General features: G+C 35.6%; 2 protein-coding genes across 8 annotated transcripts; one reads left to right on the top strand and one right to left on the bottom strand.

The window, feature by feature from the left end:
• Nucleotides 1–113: 113 nt before the first annotated feature.
• Nucleotides 114–8637, bottom strand: LOC306858351 (condensin-2 complex subunit H2). 3 transcript variants are annotated; one of them, XM_079398854.1, is made up of 20 exons: nucleotides 8486–8637; nucleotides 7885–8014; nucleotides 7684–7785; nucleotides 6774–6906; nucleotides 6602–6663; nucleotides 6442–6517; nucleotides 6283–6348; nucleotides 5939–6018; nucleotides 5627–5793; nucleotides 4889–5007; nucleotides 4716–4790; nucleotides 4453–4522; nucleotides 4240–4341; nucleotides 4111–4155; nucleotides 3948–4018; nucleotides 3394–3490; nucleotides 3118–3257; nucleotides 2925–3026; nucleotides 938–1087; nucleotides 114–737 (listed from the first exon to the last, which is right to left on the bottom strand). In XM_079398854.1, exons 4-20 carry the CDS (start codon nucleotides 6837–6839, stop codon nucleotides 594–596), a joined length of 1632 nt encoding a protein of 543 aa, XP_079254980.1. In that variant the 5' UTR covers nucleotides 6840–6906; nucleotides 7684–7785; nucleotides 7885–8014; nucleotides 8486–8637; the 3' UTR covers nucleotides 114–593. The 3 variants fall into 3 exon arrangements, with proteins under 3 accessions (XP_079254980.1, XP_079254978.1, XP_079254979.1); XM_079398852.1 differs by lacking the exon at nucleotides 6774–6906; XM_079398853.1 differs by lacking the exons at nucleotides 6774–6906; nucleotides 8486–8637 and adding an exon at nucleotides 8334–8452.
• A 2742-nt stretch (nucleotides 8638–11379) lies between these two features.
• Nucleotides 11380–18071, top strand: LOC306858706 (suppressor of cytokine signaling 2-like). 5 transcript variants are annotated; one of them, XR_013783222.1, is made up of 4 exons: nucleotides 11380–11826; nucleotides 13078–13315; nucleotides 14852–16793; nucleotides 17126–18070. XR_013783222.1 is itself a non-coding variant. In XM_079399368.1 (4 exons), exons 3-4 carry the CDS (start codon nucleotides 13189–13191, stop codon nucleotides 15316–15318), a joined length of 594 nt encoding a protein of 197 aa, XP_079255494.1. In that variant the 5' UTR covers nucleotides 11410–11826; nucleotides 11908–12416; nucleotides 13078–13188; the 3' UTR covers nucleotides 15319–18070. The 5 variants fall into 5 exon arrangements, 3 of the variants coding, with proteins under 3 accessions (XP_079255493.1, XP_079255492.1, XP_079255494.1); XM_079399368.1 differs by adding an exon at nucleotides 11908–12416 and having other exon boundaries at nucleotides 11410–11826; nucleotides 14852–18070; XR_013783223.1 differs by having other exon boundaries at nucleotides 11818–12416.
• The last annotated feature ends 1672 nt before the right edge of the window (nucleotides 18072–19743 follow it).

The raw sequence follows: 19743 nt of genomic DNA on the forward strand, positions 1-19743 counted from the left end.
TTTTATTGATCTAAACTATAATTCACAAAAAAAATCCAGAAACAGTTCTCATATACCTTACTCCTACTAAATGTTAGTTGCACCTGCTATTTACTCGCATCACACACAAAATGACTTTTTAAATAGTACAGCACTGTTTTTTATTTTATTTTTGTCGCCTATAATTCTATAAAATTGGTTTAGAAACTGTACAGACATGCAGTTTACTTAAGAGATGAAAATGGGGAAAAAAGTCCAAATTTCAAAGAATGCATAGAAACAGACCTTTTTAACCATTTTACAGACTTTTATCACAATTTTAGCTGATGAAATGTGACATATTAGCTTCTTAAAATGCAAAGCCGGTCTCAAACACCTGTTATTTCTTCATCTCAAGACTCCGATTCATCCAAGCATATTTAAAGGCCAAACTGAAATCTTAAGTACAGTGCTGGATATCAGAATACAGGAATTACCAGACAAAAAAAAGACCTAGAATAGAAAAGCATAGAAATTCTTTGTGTGGATTTGATCTCTTTGACATTGTCGGTGATAAATAGTTTCTGCTTGGGGCCAAAGGTAAGAGATAATAAGCAATAAACAAAAATACAAAGTCAAGGAATATCTGTAGCAGAGGGTGCGTTGTAGGTTTTGAGACGTTCATGAGCCCTCTCTGTAGTAAGCAACGTGAGCTCCATAGTATCTACGCTCTCTTCAAGCCCATCTCTCTTGTCAATCTCCACTGTGTAATCATTAGCCTGTAACACAAAAGTAGCATCAGGTGACATTTTTGTTTTAAAAGGTTATGTTTTAACTTAAATGTCACAAATATCGATACAAATCTCAGTCAAAGAAATAGAAGTTGCTCAAAATGGCACAAACAATCTTACTGGTAATGTATAACTAGACTCTCAGCCTCAGGTAAATAGTACCGGCAGTCATTGCTTTTTATACCCACCAGCTGTAGCGCAGCAAGCATGTATCTGCAGGCTTCTGTGTTCTCCTTGCCTTTGACGATGAAGGCAAATGATTTTTTCACACCCACGCTACAGAGTGATTGGACAATTCTGTCTCCATACTCATGGATGTCAAAAGTTGGACGGGTCTCCTGTACACAAAATGTAAGACACTCATTTAATGGAGTTAAACTTCAACCTATATATTTCTCAACATCAGAGGTGGGTAGAGTAGCCAAAAACTACAAAAGTAAAAGTACTTGTAGAAATATTTACTCAAGTAAAAGTAAAAGTAATAGTCTGAATAGTTACTTGAGTAAGAGTAAAAAAGTATCGGATAAAAAAAAACTACTCAAGTAGTTAGTTACTAGTTACTTTGGATCATATACTGAATATAGTCTATTTTTATTTAGATATATAGATAGATATTTAGATACAATTTACACACACACACACACGCACATATATATATACATACACACTGCCGTTCAAAATATATATTTTTTTAATGTAATTTATTTCAGTGATGCAAATCTTAATTTTTATTAGCCGTTACGCCATCTTCAGTGTCACATAATCCTTCAGAAATCATTCCAATATGTTGATTTATTATCAATGCTGTTCTTTTAACCTTCTATTCATAAAAAAAAATCCTTAACAAAATGTCACATGTTCCAAAAAAAAACTGCAAATCCCTGTTGAAAAAACCAGCATATGCTGGTATAGGTATGTTTTGAAGCATGGGATGCTGGTTTGAGCTTAAGACCAGCACATGACCAGCATAAACCAGCATCCCAGCTTCATAACATACCTAACTAGCATATGCTGTTTTTTTCAACAACACTGATAATAAATCAATATATTAGAATGATTGCTGAAGGATCATATGACTCTGAAAACTGGAGTAACAGCTGATAAAGATTCAGATTTGCATCACTGAATTAAATTATATTTTAAAGTATATTAATTGTTATTAATGAATTATTATGTATTATTTATATATGTATATAACCTCTGATACGGAGAAGACAGAAATCTCCTCACAAGACCGCTACAGAACATCTGAACATAACGAAATAAATGCATATGACGGATCTTCTTCCGTCTGTTTCCGCAAAATGTAAACAAATGTGGCCTTTATTTCTGCAAGCGTAAATATTGTGAAAATATCAATATTAATTGTGTCTAAGCAAAGGCATTCCTACTGGAACTAACGCGGGTTTGGCGGGTGTTCATTTCATACTCTGTGACAGCTTATTTAATTAATTAATTCCGGATTGTATTTAATGTATAAGGTGCATTTATAACTAATTGGTAATGTCATAGTGGTATCGTGTAGTCAGTGCAATCGAATCTATACCTGTGGAACCGACAGCACTGTTCATCTAATAAAGATCTTCATAGCTAGCAAACCGTAGCCTTTGCAGATTTGCTTTCAACTGACTGTAGATCCAAAGCCACGTCTTCATCGCTCTTGATGTTCTTAAACTTTCTGTTATCTGAGAGAGAACCGCTTCAGACGACACTGAACGAATCATTCAAACTGATTCACGAACCGATTCACTGGTTTGCCAACAGGTTTGTTCGAGCCTTCGAACAGAATTGACTCAAAAGAATGAATCATTTGCGAATGGGCATCGTTCATTGCCCAGAGAAAAGTAGACGGCGCGTTTGGAATAAACTGAAGCATTTTTAACTTTATTATTACGTATTGCAATAAGATAAAGTAACGAGAGGAGCGTCGCCCACAGTAACTAAGTAAAAGTACCGTTTTTTCACTAAAAATGAACTTGAGTACGAGTAAAAGTACCCATTTTTAAATATACTCTAAAAGTATTAGTTACCCAAACAATTTACTCAAGTGAATGTAACGAAGTAAATGTAACTTGTTACTACCCACCTCTGCTCAACATTTATTTATTTTTTATGCTGAACATTTTTAGAAACATTAGAATCGCTTACAGAAACCTTGCAATCATCCCACATTACCTGAGCAGCAAGATGAGGGTTGATTCCATCCTCCCACTCTTTGACTCTTCGAGACAATGCAGTCTCCTGCGCATACTTCTGAGAGTTCACCAGAAACAGGTCCTACATACAGACAAAAATCAGAAAGAATAAACTACCACTGTCCAATTCATGAATCATTATTTTCCTGGAAATCGATCTTAAGCTTTCTTACCACACTCTTCTTGACCAGATCTTCATAACTCATCCGGCTCATATGCAAGTCATGGAAAATTTGCTCCTGTTCACCAAGGTGCTCCGCAGGTTCAAGATCATCTACCAAGTTGTCATGTTCCTCATCTGAAAAGTCCTCACCTGAATAAAATTGAGGGAATAACCACAAAATGTTTATGTTTGCTGCATTTTAATCAATGGTTCTAGGCAAATAATGCCAATTTATGGTGTAGGAGAAAAATCTAGGGCTGGATCATTTTTAGTGTGTGCATCTCACCCTCTTCGTCTGGATGCCGGACAACCTCGACCTGGTCCTCAATATTCTCTGGTTCCAAGTAAGTTTTCTTTAACTCCTCATCGGAGACAAAAACACCCTAAAACAGAAAATACCCCAGATTACATGACACATCACAAATACACTACTGTTCAAAGTTTAGGGTCAGTTAGATTTATGTTTTTGAAAGAAGTCTCTTATGCTCAGCAAGGCATTTATTTGATATAGAAAATATAGTAAATACAGTAATATTGTGAAATTTGATCACAGTTTAAAACAATTGTTTTTTCCTATAATGGTAAAGCCTAAATTTTATCACACCAGTCTTCAGTCACTTGATACTACATTTACATTCAGTCATCTAGCAGACGCTTTCATCCGAAGCGACTTACAAATGAGGACAACAGAACCAATCAAAACCAACAAAAGAGCAATAATATGTAAATGCTGTGACAAGTCTCGGTTAGCCTAACGCAGTACGTGTAGCAAGGCTTTTTTATTATAAATAAAAAGAAAACAAGTAGATAAATAGAAAAGTAATTTAAATTTGTTCTTACCCTTTTCCTGAGAATCTGCTTCTGTGCTTTCAGACGCTGACCCATTTTACTCACAAAGATGTAATTAAGGTCTACAGTTAGAAAAAAAAACATTATTTGTATAAATTTCAACACCGTTTTAGAGAAAATTTATTTTATATAGCACAAGGTCTGAAAGCATTACCAGGATAAGTAGGTCCATTCTTAAGCTTGCGATCGGCAGTCTCAACTGTAAAAGAAAAAAACAACTCTAATTCATCCAAACAGTAATGCCATACATTCCTTTTCAAACAACAGCCTGATAACAACTTACAGGCTTTAGAGTACCAGCTCCCAAAGTCCTGAAGTTTTGAAGGACCCTTCCTCTTCCTCTTTCCAGACTCTTCAAGACCAGCTGGCACTTTATAACACTTCCCTAGAGAGCAGAGAAGAAAATAAAAGTCCAACAGCAAGAAGCCATTATAAATTAGTTATTTTAATGGAAAAACATCAAGACACACAGAAGAACATTAGATTGAGCACACACCTGTTTTGAGAGGCTTGTCCTCCCCAAATGCAGCATATGAATCATGCCATTTCCAAGGGTCCACAATTTCCTGGATATATGCACATGCAATTGACTACTTTCACAAGGACATGATAATGCAACATGTATTACAGAAAGCAACATAACATACCAAGATCATATTGACATTTTAACATGTACTACATGTGAATGAGTTTACTTGACTGATTTAGTGTAAGTGTGAAGAAAAAATTTATATTTTGTGTCATTGCATCGCTCTATACCTTGAGCTGCTTGGGTTCCTCTGGAATTGGCTGCACTGCAGGTCTCGGTCTTAACATCCTCCCCTCACTAGGGGCCTAGAACAATTAAAAAAGGGAAAACTTTAATAATTATATTCATCAGATCTATCAAATTAAATATATCAATATTTAAATCACACAAACTGTTTTGGTACCTGATGTCTTTCCACCCATTCTTCAGACTCCACCTCCATCCCATGATCTTCCAGTGGAGGAAGAACCTCTGCGCCACCATCTTCTTCATCTTCTCCACCATTAATCTCAGCTACACCATCTGGACACCACATAACAATGATAAGACAAAAACAAAATAGATCAATGTGGTAATGTATTAATCTTGAAATAGAAATAAGGTTCAGGTTTAATTTGGGGTCAGTAAGAGTTTTTAAAATGTGAAAGACGTCTCTCAGGCTCACAAAGGCAGCATTTATTTGATTAAAACTACAGAAAAAATATTATAAATATTATAATATAGTAAATATTATATTTATATAATATTTACTATGAAATAAAATTACAACTTAAAAGAAGGGTTTTCTATTTTAATGTAATTTATTTCTGTGATAGAAAAGCTGAATTTTCAGCAGCGTTTACTCCAGTCTTCAGTGTCACATGATCCTTAAGAAATCATACTAATATGCTGATTTGGTACAAAATAATCATTTCTTATTTTTATGTTGAAAACAGTTGTGCCAATTCATATTTTTTAAGAAAACTGTAATATATTTATTTCAGGATTCTTTGATGAAAATAAAGTGACTTTTTAATAAGTTCTAATCATCTGATCTCAAACCTTTAGACACTACTGAAACATAAAAAAACAAAAATTAATAATAATGTAATAAATGCAAAATATCTGTAGAGATTTGCACACAAGAAGTATGTGTCCTCACCATTGTCTAAGGGCGCAGGCTCATGTACAGAGAAGTTGTGCTGGATTTCTGCGACCTCCTTGAGGAAGTGAGTGTAGGAAGAGCCCAGACGCATCAATCCCGATTCGTCCATGGTGAAATGATTCATTCGAAAATCCTTACAGCTGCCAAGAAGCTCCCCTTTGAGGCTAGAGGATAACATTTAAACATTTTGGTAAAGCATTTTTAGTTCTTTCTGAGTATGAACTTAATTCCCAGCAAATGAGTCACTTGTTTAGACAATTTAAACAGTGTGCAAACATTTTCTTTGTTTGCGTGGGTCAGTGTCTTTACCTGAGAAGGGGGTATTTCTGTTTCTCAAGTGATTCTACAGGAATGAGAGATTCAGGAGGGAGACGGATAATCTTCACTGGCTAAAAAAGAATATCAAAGAATTAGTCCCCATTGAAAAACAAAACAAAACGACAAACCAAAACTCACGTGCTATGCAACAACTTAATCTGCAGAACATTTATAGATTTTTTTTTTTTTTAATATTAGTCAATATCACAATTTTTCATTTTTTATAATTTTTCGCAGTTTTTCCCAGTCAAAGACACAGACACTGAATAGTATGGATGTCCAGTATACACATTGAGTTGTAGAAATAAAAACTTCTGAAATGAAAACCAACTCACCTCTGTTGGATCTTTCATCGTTATATTCTGAGAGTTGACGTTTTCATCCTGCTCAATCTCATCAAACTGCATCAAAAATACTCAATTATTCACACAGATATATATAAACTTTATATTTTTTTTGTTTGAATTAATAAGTATTATTGCTGATTTACGCACCTCACAATCATCTCCTTCATTGCCTGAAGGGTCTTTTTCTTGGTTACCATCTGAAGAAGAACCTTGTTTGTCACGTCTGTTGAAACAAAGACAAACAGCATGACAACAAACCCACCCTCCGATTCAACAGAATATAAAGATCCAGAACAATAACACTTACTTCTTGTTTTTGTTAGAGATGTAATCTAATGTTTGAAACACCAGAGTGTGAAGGAGCTCTACCTAAAAATTCAAAACAGATAATTTTGTAAAGAAAAAGTCTTTTGCCATCATAAATTTAAGTTTGTGACATATTAAAGGATTAGTTCACACAAAAATAAAATTTTGCTTACCTTCAGGCTATTCAAGATGTAGGTGATTTTATTTCTTCTTCTAGCAGATTTGGAGAAATTTAGCATGACATCACTTGCTCACCAGTGGATACTCAGCAGTGAATGGGTGCCGTCAGAATGAGAGTCCAAACAGCTGATAAAAGCATCACAATAATCCACAAGTAATTCACACAACTTCAGTCCATCAATAAATGCCTACTGACGTGAAAAGTTGTGTGTTTGTTAGAAACAAATCCATCATTAATGCGTTTTAATACCAGGCCAAAATACAAGACTAAATAATGCCACCTCCAGTGAGAAATAATAAAATAATGCCAATGCAATAATAAAATAATGCCACCTCCAGTGAGAAAGTCGCTTGCTCTGTGCATACATCTCTCCTGATTCAGACGAGATGACTTTTTTTACTGGAGAAAACAATATAATGTACAAACATGCATCTTTTTGAATCTGAAGATGTAAACTGATGGACTGGAATCATGTGAATTACTAATTACTTGTGGATTATTGTGATGGTTTTATGAGCTGCTTGGACTCTCATTCTGACGGCAGCCATTCACTGCAGAGGATCCATTGGTGAGCAAGTAATGTAATGATCTGTTCCAATGAAGAAATAAACTCACCTACACCTTGGATGGCCTGAGGGTGTGTAAATGTTAAGAATTTTTATTTTTTTTGGGTGAACTATTCCTTTAATTTGGGGGGGGGGGGGGGGGGGAGTAAACACTAAAATAATCTTTCTGATACACATAAAAACTTTATTAAAATAACTAACTAAAATAAATAAAAAATAAATGACAATGTACTTCAAAGGTAGAGGAGATAATTTTTACTTTATTGAAAATCACTAAATTTATATTTCAGTGAAATTAATCACTGTAACATACACATTAAACATCAAATAATTTACCTTTCTGCCATAGATGCATGTTGATCCTTGGATTAAAAGTGCAGCCTCTGCAAAGTTCATCATGGTTTTCCCACCATCAAATGAAATGGTCATCTGGTCCAGCTGTCAACACAGACAACATCAACAATATGATACTTAGGCTAGAAAATGAAGCTTTACCTAAATAAATGAAGTTGATTCTTGATCAGTCTGTTTTCTCACCTCTTCAAGATACTCTCCAAGCTGGCTGGCCAGGTCAATGTCCCAGTTCTTGGTGAGGTCTCGCAGGGGCTGCAGCAGATGGCCATATCTCGTCTCTGCAGAATCCATGACCATGTATTTCCAAAATACCCTGCAAACAATATTTCAGATAATTTATAATTAACACGTCTAATTAACTACCATCCACCAAATATATCAAGAATGATTTAGCTAAAACAAGACCTCTTCATTTAGAAAAGGAAAAAAAGCTGCATGTTGTATTTGATTGATCTATAAGCTCTGTTTTATTACGGTACTGTACTGTACAGTCAAAACACAAAAACAAAACCCAGATACATCTGAAAGAAGCGATTATTCCGCTGTTACTGAATCACAGTAAGTTACGTGTAAACAGGAGATTTGCTAGCTGTCTAGTAACTACACGCATAATAAATAGACCTGAATATCACCATTAAATGTAAAGTGGTTTTTGTAACAAGTCGGAAGCACTGTTAAACTGTAAGCTATATTTAATTTAAACCAGCTAAACAACAATAACAGCTTCACAGCACTGAAGCTCCAGCGCGACGGTCAAATATAACTTAAATACCAATATACTCACCTTTAGTATGCGAATAAGAAACGGTTGCTGGATAAAAAAATAATCTCTTGCAGCTCCTGTCTCAAAAAGCAAAAAATAAATCTAGTCTTTGGGGAAATCCCGCGCGTACGTCATTTTTGTTTTTGCCGCGTGCGTTACGTCACATCGGAGTCACTGGTCAGCGAGTGAAGCGCTGCCCTCTGCCGGCCTGGAGGAGGAGCTTCTGATCCGCCATGAAGACCACAGATATGCTTTATTTTATATATATTGCATAGTAAAAAAACATACAGAGGGAGAAAATGTGGTCAAACAATTTAACGAAAATATAAGTAAAAATTTTTATTTATTTGTTTCAAAAAGTTATAAATAAAACAACAGTAACAATTCTTTGCACTTCACAATAATTTATTTATTTATTTATCTTGCGGGAAAACTAACGTAAACTTTACAACATCCAAAAGAGGTCGCTATAAGGCAACAACCCCAGAGATGTATAACCAAGATAAAGGCGAACGATTACAGTAAAAAAATAATAATTGGTAATTGAAAATATGAATGTATATAAATATATGCACACATACACTCAGTTATGTACATGTATACAGGCTAATAAATAAACAAATAAACTGGTTTTACATCCATTTAGGGCTACACAGGAATATTTAGTCAATAATAGTGCATGATTTAGAACAATCTAAATAATTAATAAAGGGGTGCCAGATCTTTTTCAGATCCTCTTTATAAGTAGTCTACCTGATCTTTGCAAGGTGGAGGCAAGATCTCTGATCCACTGGATGTAAATGGGTGGAACGGCAGCAGTTACCATATACGGATACTGTATCTTATTAGTTACCATATACGGATACTGTAAGGACCTGCCTGTTTGTACCCACTTGTCCATAAGTGCTACATATTTACCATGTATATACATTAGTAAGTACAGTAAAGTATTTGATTAATTACCTTGTACAGGCACCACCTGTAAGTGACCGTTCATACCTACACTTGTCTGTATGTACAAACTAATTACCATGCATGTACGACTGTTAAGTACAGCCGTGTTTCTTATTTGTTACCATGTACATACACCTCAGGTAAGTACCTTGTGTTACCACTCATTTGCCTGTAGGTACAAGATATTTACCATGTATACCAGGGAAGTACACATACTGTAAAATAAAGTGCTGCCGGTGGAACAGCCTCCTTCCACTTTAGTAGTATTTCTCTGCATTCCAACAAGTAAGAAAAAGCAAAGACTTTACCCATTGATGGTAATAATTTATGGGACTTTACCCATTGATGGTAATAATTTATGGGACTTTACCCATTGATGGTGATAATTTATGGGACTTTACCCATTGATGGTGAGTCTTCTGCATGGGGAAACATTAATTGCTACAAGAGGATCTGGTAACCTGCACTGGAGAACTGCTGAAAGAGGCTTAAATACAGACCGCCAATAGTCCAGAACATTTGAATAGTGAACCCTTAGCACATTGACAGCTATTACGCATATATAGGTAAATTTGGGCTCATTTGACTTTTGACATATAAGCGTTATGTACTACTTTAAATTGAAATTAGTGGCAAGCACACATCGATAATGACTGAACCCACTTGAGGACACAGGCCCATGTGTCATCTGAGGCTAATCTGCCAAGAGCTTCCTTCTAATTTTATCTAAAGAAGAGGATGCTGAACCACACTTTTATTTGTTTTAAAGCAACTAATTGGTTTACAAACACAAGTAACATGACCTGTCCTTAAAACTAACAAGCATACCAACTGTCTTCATAAGAGTGTGAGCAAGGTCATCTAAGGCATCAGAGCACTTACAGTCCGCTCTGAGCACTGTGTTAAATAGATAGCAAGCAGTTGAAAGTAGCCATTGACTTCCATATAGAAATACATACAATGGAAGTCAATGGCTACTGTCAACTGTTTGGTTACCAACATTTAAAATATCTTCTTTTGTGTTCAACAGAAAAAAGAAACTAACACAGGTTTGGAACAACATGAAGGTGAGTAAATGATGACAGAATTTTCATTTTAGGGTGAACTAGCCCTTTAATGTTGTCTTTATACAAGAATATATATAAGGATCTATCTATCTATCTATCTATCTATCTATCTATCTATCTATCTATCTATCTATCTATCTATCTATCTATCTATCTATCTATCTATCTATCTATCTATCTATCTATCTATCTATCTATCTATCCATCTATCTATCTGTCTGTCTGTCTGTCTGTCTGTCTGTCTGTCATAGGTAGTTTATTGTGAATATGGGGTTTTTACACAAACACTAATGCCAAAATTGTCATATGTAGGCAATAAATTCCTAGTTTAAGGTAGCACTTGTCATGTTGTGACTGTGGCTAAGAGGAGTTCTGTAACACACATATCTCAAAAAGCAACAACTGTAAATTTCTTTAAAACCTGTACAGATTCTGTAACAGATTCTAAATAAAAACATGGCCATCACAGATGTTTTATAAAGAAATAAACATTTTATTACAGAAATACAACATAAACGAATAATAAACAATAAAATAGATTTGGAATGTGCTATATTGAACATATTGCACTATATTTCGTCTGTCCCTTGCATTTCATTGCTGGTTGTGATATTAGGCCTTTATGTAAAAAAATAAAATAAAAATAAATATTTAAATTAGTCTTCTAATGAAAACATCCTTACAAGAAAAACCTCCATGTAAAAACAAACAAAAATAAATATTAAATATAATAAAATTATAATTACATACAGCTTGGATTGTGATATAAACATGTGTCTGGCAGATCTCAACAAAAACAAATAAACAACAACAAAATAGCCAATTGGCACGACCTTAAGAGAGCGCTCGCACATCTGACCACGTGATACGATTCCTGGAAAGTTCCTGGAAATTAGTCTTTTGTATACCAGTCTTTTTAAATGAGGATTAAGTAGTTAACTACGAGCGCACACACACATACACACACACACACACACACAGAGAGAGAAAAAGATTCGTTGGAATATCACTAAACGGCTGTATAAAGTAATTATATGTGTCCTGCTCGCTTGGCGCGCGTTGGAACGCGTCTGGACGCGCGGTGCGCGCGGTGCGCTTGCAGACAGCGCGAGACATATAGTGTCGCCTTTTGTGGAGTGTCGCTCCGGAAAGAATCAATGCAAATACACGAAAAAACGCATCCCGATCTGCTGAGCATCAGGGGGTGCTGGTCGTTTGACAGTGAGCCGATCAGTGTTTCCCATTAATAATAAATGATGGATCTAAACCATGGTGCCATTGAACGTCTGTAACGTGAAACGCGTTGGACTTGATTGCTTACTGCTTTCACTTAGACAAAAGGTAAGTGCTGTGCGCTTTCTCCGACTGTCGCCTTTCAGGCTTAAGTTTATGTTCGAAATATATTCTGCTTTATTTCCTCAGATTCATTATGCCTCAGAATAGCAGCTACATCATATGATTAGTGCATTTAGATTAAAAGTATCTGCATTTACACGTTCAGGAGAAAATGCACTCGTTTATCTTATATGTCACACTATCTTTGCAGTTTCCTAGTAAAGGCAGTTCTGCGTATTTTGGCGTCTCTCAAAGGCAGCCTTTGTTTTTATTCTTCATGCACGTGCGCAATGAGCCATTCACACAGAATACAGACGTTTTTAATGTTAATGAAGCTTATGAAGATTGTCATTTCGCTCTTTTATCCAATTAAAAACAACAACAACAGAAATTAGTTTTTCTGAACACCTTTGGATTATTCAGTAGAGATTAACACGACATGGCCACTTTAATTTATCACTTTATGAGAGTATTTCAAATAACCAGTTAGAAATGAGCTACAGGGGTGAAATGACTATCATATGCGAGGACCACCCTCCTGAGGTGACAGAAGACTGTCAAAATATTAAGGATTTGCAGGACAAACCAATTTTAAGGTAAGGTAATGATTTCATATCTGTCTCAACTCAATTTCTGATCATGAATGTTAAACGACAGAACAGGTATCATTATTGTTTAGTGTGATAGCTATATAACGTTCACAAGCTTTTCATTTACGTGTTAAGAAAACTATAAATGCCATGTCTGAGTAGACGGGAAGGGCTGTAACATTTTCTATTCTGCTGGAGACACAAATATTGAACAAAACAGGACAGTGTTGCTATACGCTTACCACAATTGTGTGAGTGCGCAACTAACACACACTATTTCGTTTAGCTGTTTCATGCATTTGTCTTGTTTTATGTTATTTTAAACGCTTTTAACCTTTCCTATACGGTGGCCTTATTGACTTAAATGTTTAAAATGAAATGAGGGTGACGTGGGATGACATAATTATTTTGAAGAAGTAAATTTGATTACCATAAATGCATAAATGCATGCATGTCAACGTTTTCTAGTCTTAGACTCAGGAAGATTGTAGCACCAGCACTCCTTGTACTTGACATCAATTAACACAGTTTTATGGATACACTGTAGTTTTTAAACATCAACAAATTTGCAGCAGGCAAATATGGAAATATTATGTCAGCATTGAAAAAAAGAACACAAAAAGCGTCAAACAAAACGTGGGGTTAAAAATTATGTTTGTATTTTCAGATCGGCGCAACCAAACAAAATGACTTCTCACATGTTTTGGTCGATTGTAAGAGTTAGTCGTCTTTGAAGGATAATTATAGACATTGACTGGATGCAGAACGCCTTTCTCCAATGACCTGTCACTCATCCGACTCCACGGAAAGCATCGAGAATGAAAGGAGATCGCAAACAGAAACCCAAGTCGCGGAGTCCGAGCAGAGTCGCATCGCCACTGCCATGAGAGACCTTAAAAACACTGGTAAACTGCTCGTTTTACTTACATACTCACTTCATTTGCTCCTGTAACACTCACTGAATTAATGTTGTATGCAACGCAGCCACAGGCAGTGACTCATATATTTAAAAAGAATGATCATAATGCGTCAAATTTGATGTTAAAGGTGATAACAGTCGATTTTAAAAAGATTAACCTTCTATATAAAATTTCAATAAAATGTTTAAAGGTCGTTTTAAGTGTACTTTAATCTCATAAATCAAACTAGCAGCAGGTCTACACTATATCATACCTTTGGCATGAGTTTGTTGATATATTCAAAGCAGATATGATTTGATTTTATGAATGTTAAATAGTTGAAAATGTTGTTTCAGGACTGCTGTTAATGTTTTTAGTCAATTGTGTGACATGCTTTGCATCTGGTGTGTTGTTTCTGGGCTGTTGTTTGAGCAGAAGATAATAATGAAAATATCAGAGAAGTGAAAGTCAACAAAAACGTAGTAAATCCAGTAATTAATTTATACATTCAGGGGCAATTTTCACCATGTATAGATTAAATTATACAGTTTTTCATTGGTGTATGACATTATCTGAATTGAATACATGAATTAATCCGAATAATTAGATATTATGTATGAAGTGTATTTAAAATTAATTCAACCTCAACTAGAAAAGAATATTGAGAACTATAGCAGACATTGCAATTACTTTTTTTTTTTTTTTTTTTTTGCGTTCTGTGGCTTTTGTCCAACAAGTCCCCGTTTCTGACCCTGATATGAAGTATGCAAGTGAATTTAAGTAGGAACTATGTGAATTTCCTGAAAAAGCTTTTACTGTTTATATTTTTTGTTTGCTTTTTGTGCAACAAAAGAGTGAAATTATCATGTCTATGAAACTTTTGTTATATTTCCTGGTCTGGCTGGAACATTTGTCCTCAATGGTTTGCGTCTCTGTCACATCCCTTTCTGGTATAAAGTGCATGAGCAAATTTAGCCCAGCACTGCACTGACTGTACAAAAGAGAAACACAACATTATGATGCTGCAGCCAGATCCATTTTTAGGTTTGTTTGTTGCTGAGAAAAACAATGTGAGCAGCTTTTGGGAACATCTGTCAAGCAACTGCCATCAAAAATGTAAGATGCTCTAGTTCAGTTTTTCCGGAAAAATATGTAATTTATGTTTACATTTCTGCCGTCTTGTTTAGTCTTGCTACGCCACAGTTGTCATAATGTTTTCAATTAACGTTCATTTAACAGCTCATTTCGGAGGTGCTTGGTTTCTGCTGCATTATCAGATGTGAATGAGCTCTTTAAATCAGGGCAGAGTTGAGAGGTTGAAAGACGCATTGCATCCTCTTCTGAAAAGCCAAAATTGCTGCAGTGAAACGCCTGATAAAACAACAGCCAGATAGCCAGGATATGACTGTAACTGTGATGCGTGTGAGCGTGTCTTTAAAGGGACACGTTATGGGTCTCATGTTACACAAGCAAGCGACTGAAACAGATACTGTGGAAGAGGATACGTATGACCATCTCTGTGTCTTCTTTTCTTGGAAGCAGGCTGGTATTGGGGCAGCCTTACAGCCAATGAAGCCAAGGAGATCCTGCAGGACACGTCGGAGGGGACGTTTCTGGTCCGAGACAGCTCTCAGAGGGACTATCTCTTCACCATCTCTGCCATGACATCTGCAGGACCCACCAACCTGCGAATTGAATACAAGGACGGAAAGTTCAAGCTGGACTCTGTGGTGCTGATCAAACCCAAACTCAAGCAGTTCGACAGCGTCGTCCATCTCGTGGAGCACTATGTGCAGCTGTCCCGGACGTCTTCTAAGGGCAGGACTACGCCTCTCGCCCCATCCAATGGCACTGTGCAGCTGCTGCTCATGACTCCGGTGTACACAGCCACACCGACTCTACAGCATCTGTGTCGTATTGCCATCAACAAAACCACACGGCGGGTACAAGAACTGCCTTTGCCGAACCGGCTGAAGGATTACCTGACAGACTACACTTATAATGTATAGAACCAGATGGACAATGATGACCATAAGTGCTGAGGTTCTATGGATCATAGACCCAGTGATAATGGGGTGCTGATGTCCCGTCTAGGATCATTTGTCTGCGGGATCCCTCATCTTGTGCCCAAGGACTACTTTAAAGTGATAGTTCACCCAAAAACTAAAAATCTGCCATGAATTGCTCACCCTCATGATGTTCCAAACTTGTTTGACATTCTTTCTTTCTTCTGTGGAACACAAGAGAAGATATTCCAATTTGTCCATATAATGAAAGTCAATGGGGTCCAAAAGAACACTGTACTCATTGAATTTCATTGTATCAGCATTTTTCAAAACATATTCCATTTCCAGATTTGGTGAGTAAATAATGACAGAATGTAAATTTCTGGCTGAACTATCCCATTAATATCGTAACAGCGTTAAGTGTCCTTCATTGCGCACTTAACAAGTTTACGGCCTGTAGATATTCTACAGTCAGTTTTTAATGCGTGAGTGAGCAGTATCTGTGAGGAGCATTAGCCTGCACTGACACCTGTGGATTTCTACCTGTGATATGCTGGTATACTGTATATCTGATATACAGGACGCCTCACGGTGTGACCATGGGTTTCTTTTAAAGAGTTCAAACAAAAATGAATAGCTCAACCTTAAACTCGATGCTCTTTATTCTGTAGAACATAAAATAAGATATTTTGAAGAATCCTGTAGCTGTCTTTGTCCATATATTGAAGTCAAAAGTTCCAAAAGGAGTTTTGCAGGGATTCCATAAAGGAACCATTTTGGGCTCCCCAAAGAACCTTTCAAAGAACAGTTTTTTTCATATTAATAATCTAAAGATCCCTTTTCCACTACAAAGAACTGAAAAGGTTCCATGGATGTTAAAGGTTCTTTGTGAAACCATACAAAAAGAGTCCTTATTTTTAACATGAAATAAATCCATACAACTCATCTGGCATATACTAAATAAGGATTATTTACTCTCCAATCACTGATCAAAGCACACAAACGCAGACCACATTAACTATGGTGCCACAAACATCCACTGATGTCAAACCTCATTGGGATGTTAACTGATGTTTGAGCTATTTTCTTTTATGTTCCACAGAAGGAAGCCAACCATATGAGTTTGGAACAACATGAGGGTAACACGAGTAAAGGATGACAGAATTTTCATTTTTGGTGGAGCTATGCTTTTATTGCTGCAGGTGTCTGAGATGTTCTGCATCCTATGTTTGAGACATGGGAAATTGAAACTGTATGCTTTTTGACTATGTTTTATTTGCTCATTATTCATGTTATATTTTTGTACTGTAGTCATAGATGATCATTTGATGTCATGGTTGCCCAAGGAACTGCTGAGAACTGGCAAGTACCTTGCGATATGATATACTGTATATCCCAATGTCATCATGATAGCATAATACCTACTGAAAAAATATATGAAAAAATAGCCCTTTTAAAGTCAATTTGAAACAAAAAATGTATAAAACATATACACTACCATTTGAAAGTTTGGGGTTAGATTTTTTAATACTTTAATTCAGCAAGGACACATTGAATTGAACTAATGTGTCAGTAAATTTCCGTTACAGCTAAATTCTGTTCTTTTGAACTTTGAAGAATCCTGAAAAAAAAATGTAGCGCAGTTTCATCAAACATTTTAAGCAGCACAGTGATTTCCGGAGGATTATGTGACACTGAAGACTGGAGAAATGGCTGCTGAAAATTCACCTTATCACAAGAGCATAAGAGACTTTCAAAAATATTGGAAAAAAACATACTGACCCCTAACATACTCAATTTTGAATGGCAGTGTATATATATAAAGAAACCTTTTCATTTAAAAGCTCAAACTTGCTTAAACAAGTCCTCGCCATTCCCCAACATTTAAGGGTGCGTACTTTGCAAATAAAATATACCACCGACTTAGTATTTTATTGCACATTTTGAAACAAGAGGTAATTTAGCAGCATGGTTTGTTTCCGCTGTTGCATATGGTCAAGAAGTATTGGCCTGTGTTAACCCTACCTCAGGAGGGCGTCATGATAAACCTGCATGCTGATTGGCCGTATTTGGAGAATATTTCATTCTATACTAAATTGTAATTTTTGACACAGACCAAAAAAAAAAAAAAAAAGACGTACTCGGTGAGGTCAGAAGCTTTTTATTCTCTCCTCACTGCTATTTGTGGAGCGATTATAAGGAAAATAGGATTACCTTCCTCACTAATCTGACCTCCTTTCTATTTTGGGTTAATGAAACATACATAATTTTATCCCTTCCAGAATGGGTCGCTCAATGTATTCTATTCACCGTTGTGCTTGGGTGCTAAATTCATGCATTTTCTCTCTATGCTTAGTCTTTCAGTTAAAGCATTCGAATAGTATTATCTTAAATGCATTGCGCTAAAAATGATTACAGATTGGTGGCTTGATTTTGCCATTATTTTTAAATTAAGAAGTTCCTTATTTAATGTGACTTAATTTAATAAACCAATCTAACAGAAATTCTTAAATCATTGGGAGGCTGATCTCAGATCAGCATAAAAGGTAATTATGCCAACATCTCTAAGATCCAGTATACTATTGTCAATATTATTCGTTGTCTTCCTTGAGGACATGGTATATCTATGGTAATAAGTCTGATAAGATCTCTTTGCCACTACAAAATTCCACTAATATCATTTTACAGCATTGTGCTGCATCAAGGGTGAATGGATTGTCTCCCAAAGAGTGAGAAATAAAAGCAAGCATATATTTAATTCCTGTTCTGTGTATGTTTTTGGTAATGTCTGATAGAGGACTTATGAAATATGATTTCATTTTAGTGCAAAAAGTAAAAAAAAAAAAAAAATAATAATTGTCCACAATGTTTGTTTTCTACAACTACTGTTTTATTTTATTCCTGCCCCTAAATGAGCCAATCATGTGCAGAACAGATAATAACACCCATCATCAAGGTCACACACCCACAACCTGGCAACATTTCAAACCTTTAGTAAACCCACTTCCTAAATGGAGTTTACAGATAATCCAAGTTTATTTGGTGTTTGTATGGAAATCTTTGGTTTGGTTGTTTAGAAGATTCACTTTTTAATCCATCAAACAGTGTTTGCAAGAATTTTGCATGGTTTCATGTATGCTAGCACTTCATAATATTGAATTTCCAAGTATTTTTGTTGTGTACAACAATACCTCGGTCCATTTTCCATTTCTACAGCTTTTCTTGTCCCCTCCATGTTTTTTTTTTCTTAGCTTGCACCAAAGCATGGAAATTCTGAGTAACAATTTGAGTCATTTTCCAGGGATTTTTAGAGTGAACTGTATGTACAAAGGCTGTATATTTGCAGACGTTTCCTTGAGAGGCAACCGACTAGCCGATCAGCACAAGAAAGTGACTATTTCTCTGTTAAATATTGACACCGTTCCCAAGAAAGAGCTGCTAAAAGCAAGAGTTCTCCTTGTCACAGCACAAAAGAGTTGTTTAGTCAAAGATAACGTGGAGATAGCACTGTTTTCCAGGTAATCTAAACTTCACTGGATTTTACATGGAAATTGGATGTAATTGACCCCACGAGTGCACCGTCACAGTTTCTGCAGTCACAAACACATTTAAGTGTTGGCTTCAGCATGTTAGAAGAACAGCGTCATCCTATCCAAATTACTTGAATTACTATACAAGACACTTAATGTTAAAGTTACACCAAAAAACTTGACATCCTATACATATAAAAAAAGTCCTGCAAGGAGTCATTAAAGTATGCACACACACACACACACACACACACATATATATATATATATATATATATATATATATGTGTGTGTGTGTGTGTGTGTGTGTGTGTGTGTGTACTTTAATGACTCCTTGCAGGACTTCGTTTTTTTAAATGTCGTACCTAAATTATAGTATAATTTATATACTATAATGTGTAACCTAGAATACATAATACATAAGAAAGTAATTTTATCTATGATATTTTGACATCTTTTGACAAAATTTATCTGATATTTTAACCTTATTGTTACCATGGCAAGTTTCATAAATTGCAATATAATTTTTATGTTTGTGATAATTAATAAGACCAATGATGATGATACAGTTAATGTATTTTCATATTTATATTTTATTATTATGTTTTTAATATATTACTTCTGAAGACACCACATGAAATTAAAGTTGGATGCAGTTTCACAAGAAAGCTTCCAAGCAATATGGAATATAATATAGTTTTTAAGGGAAGCAGTATTAGTTATTTTGGTCTGTGATCATATAGGGCCAATGACACATTACAGTTAGCATAATTTATCATTTATATTTTATTAATGTGTTTTAATATCCATAATATCTGACACTGGTTTGGTGAACGTCTTAACAGCTCATGCGGTCAAGTAAACAGGATTTAAAAGGTCAGTTCATGGGCGAGGGCTA

This window comes from Barbus barbus (genome assembly GCF_936440315.1).
Source record: "Barbus barbus genome assembly, chromosome: 39".
Taxonomy (NCBI): Eukaryota; Metazoa; Chordata; class Actinopteri; order Cypriniformes; family Cyprinidae; genus Barbus; species Barbus barbus.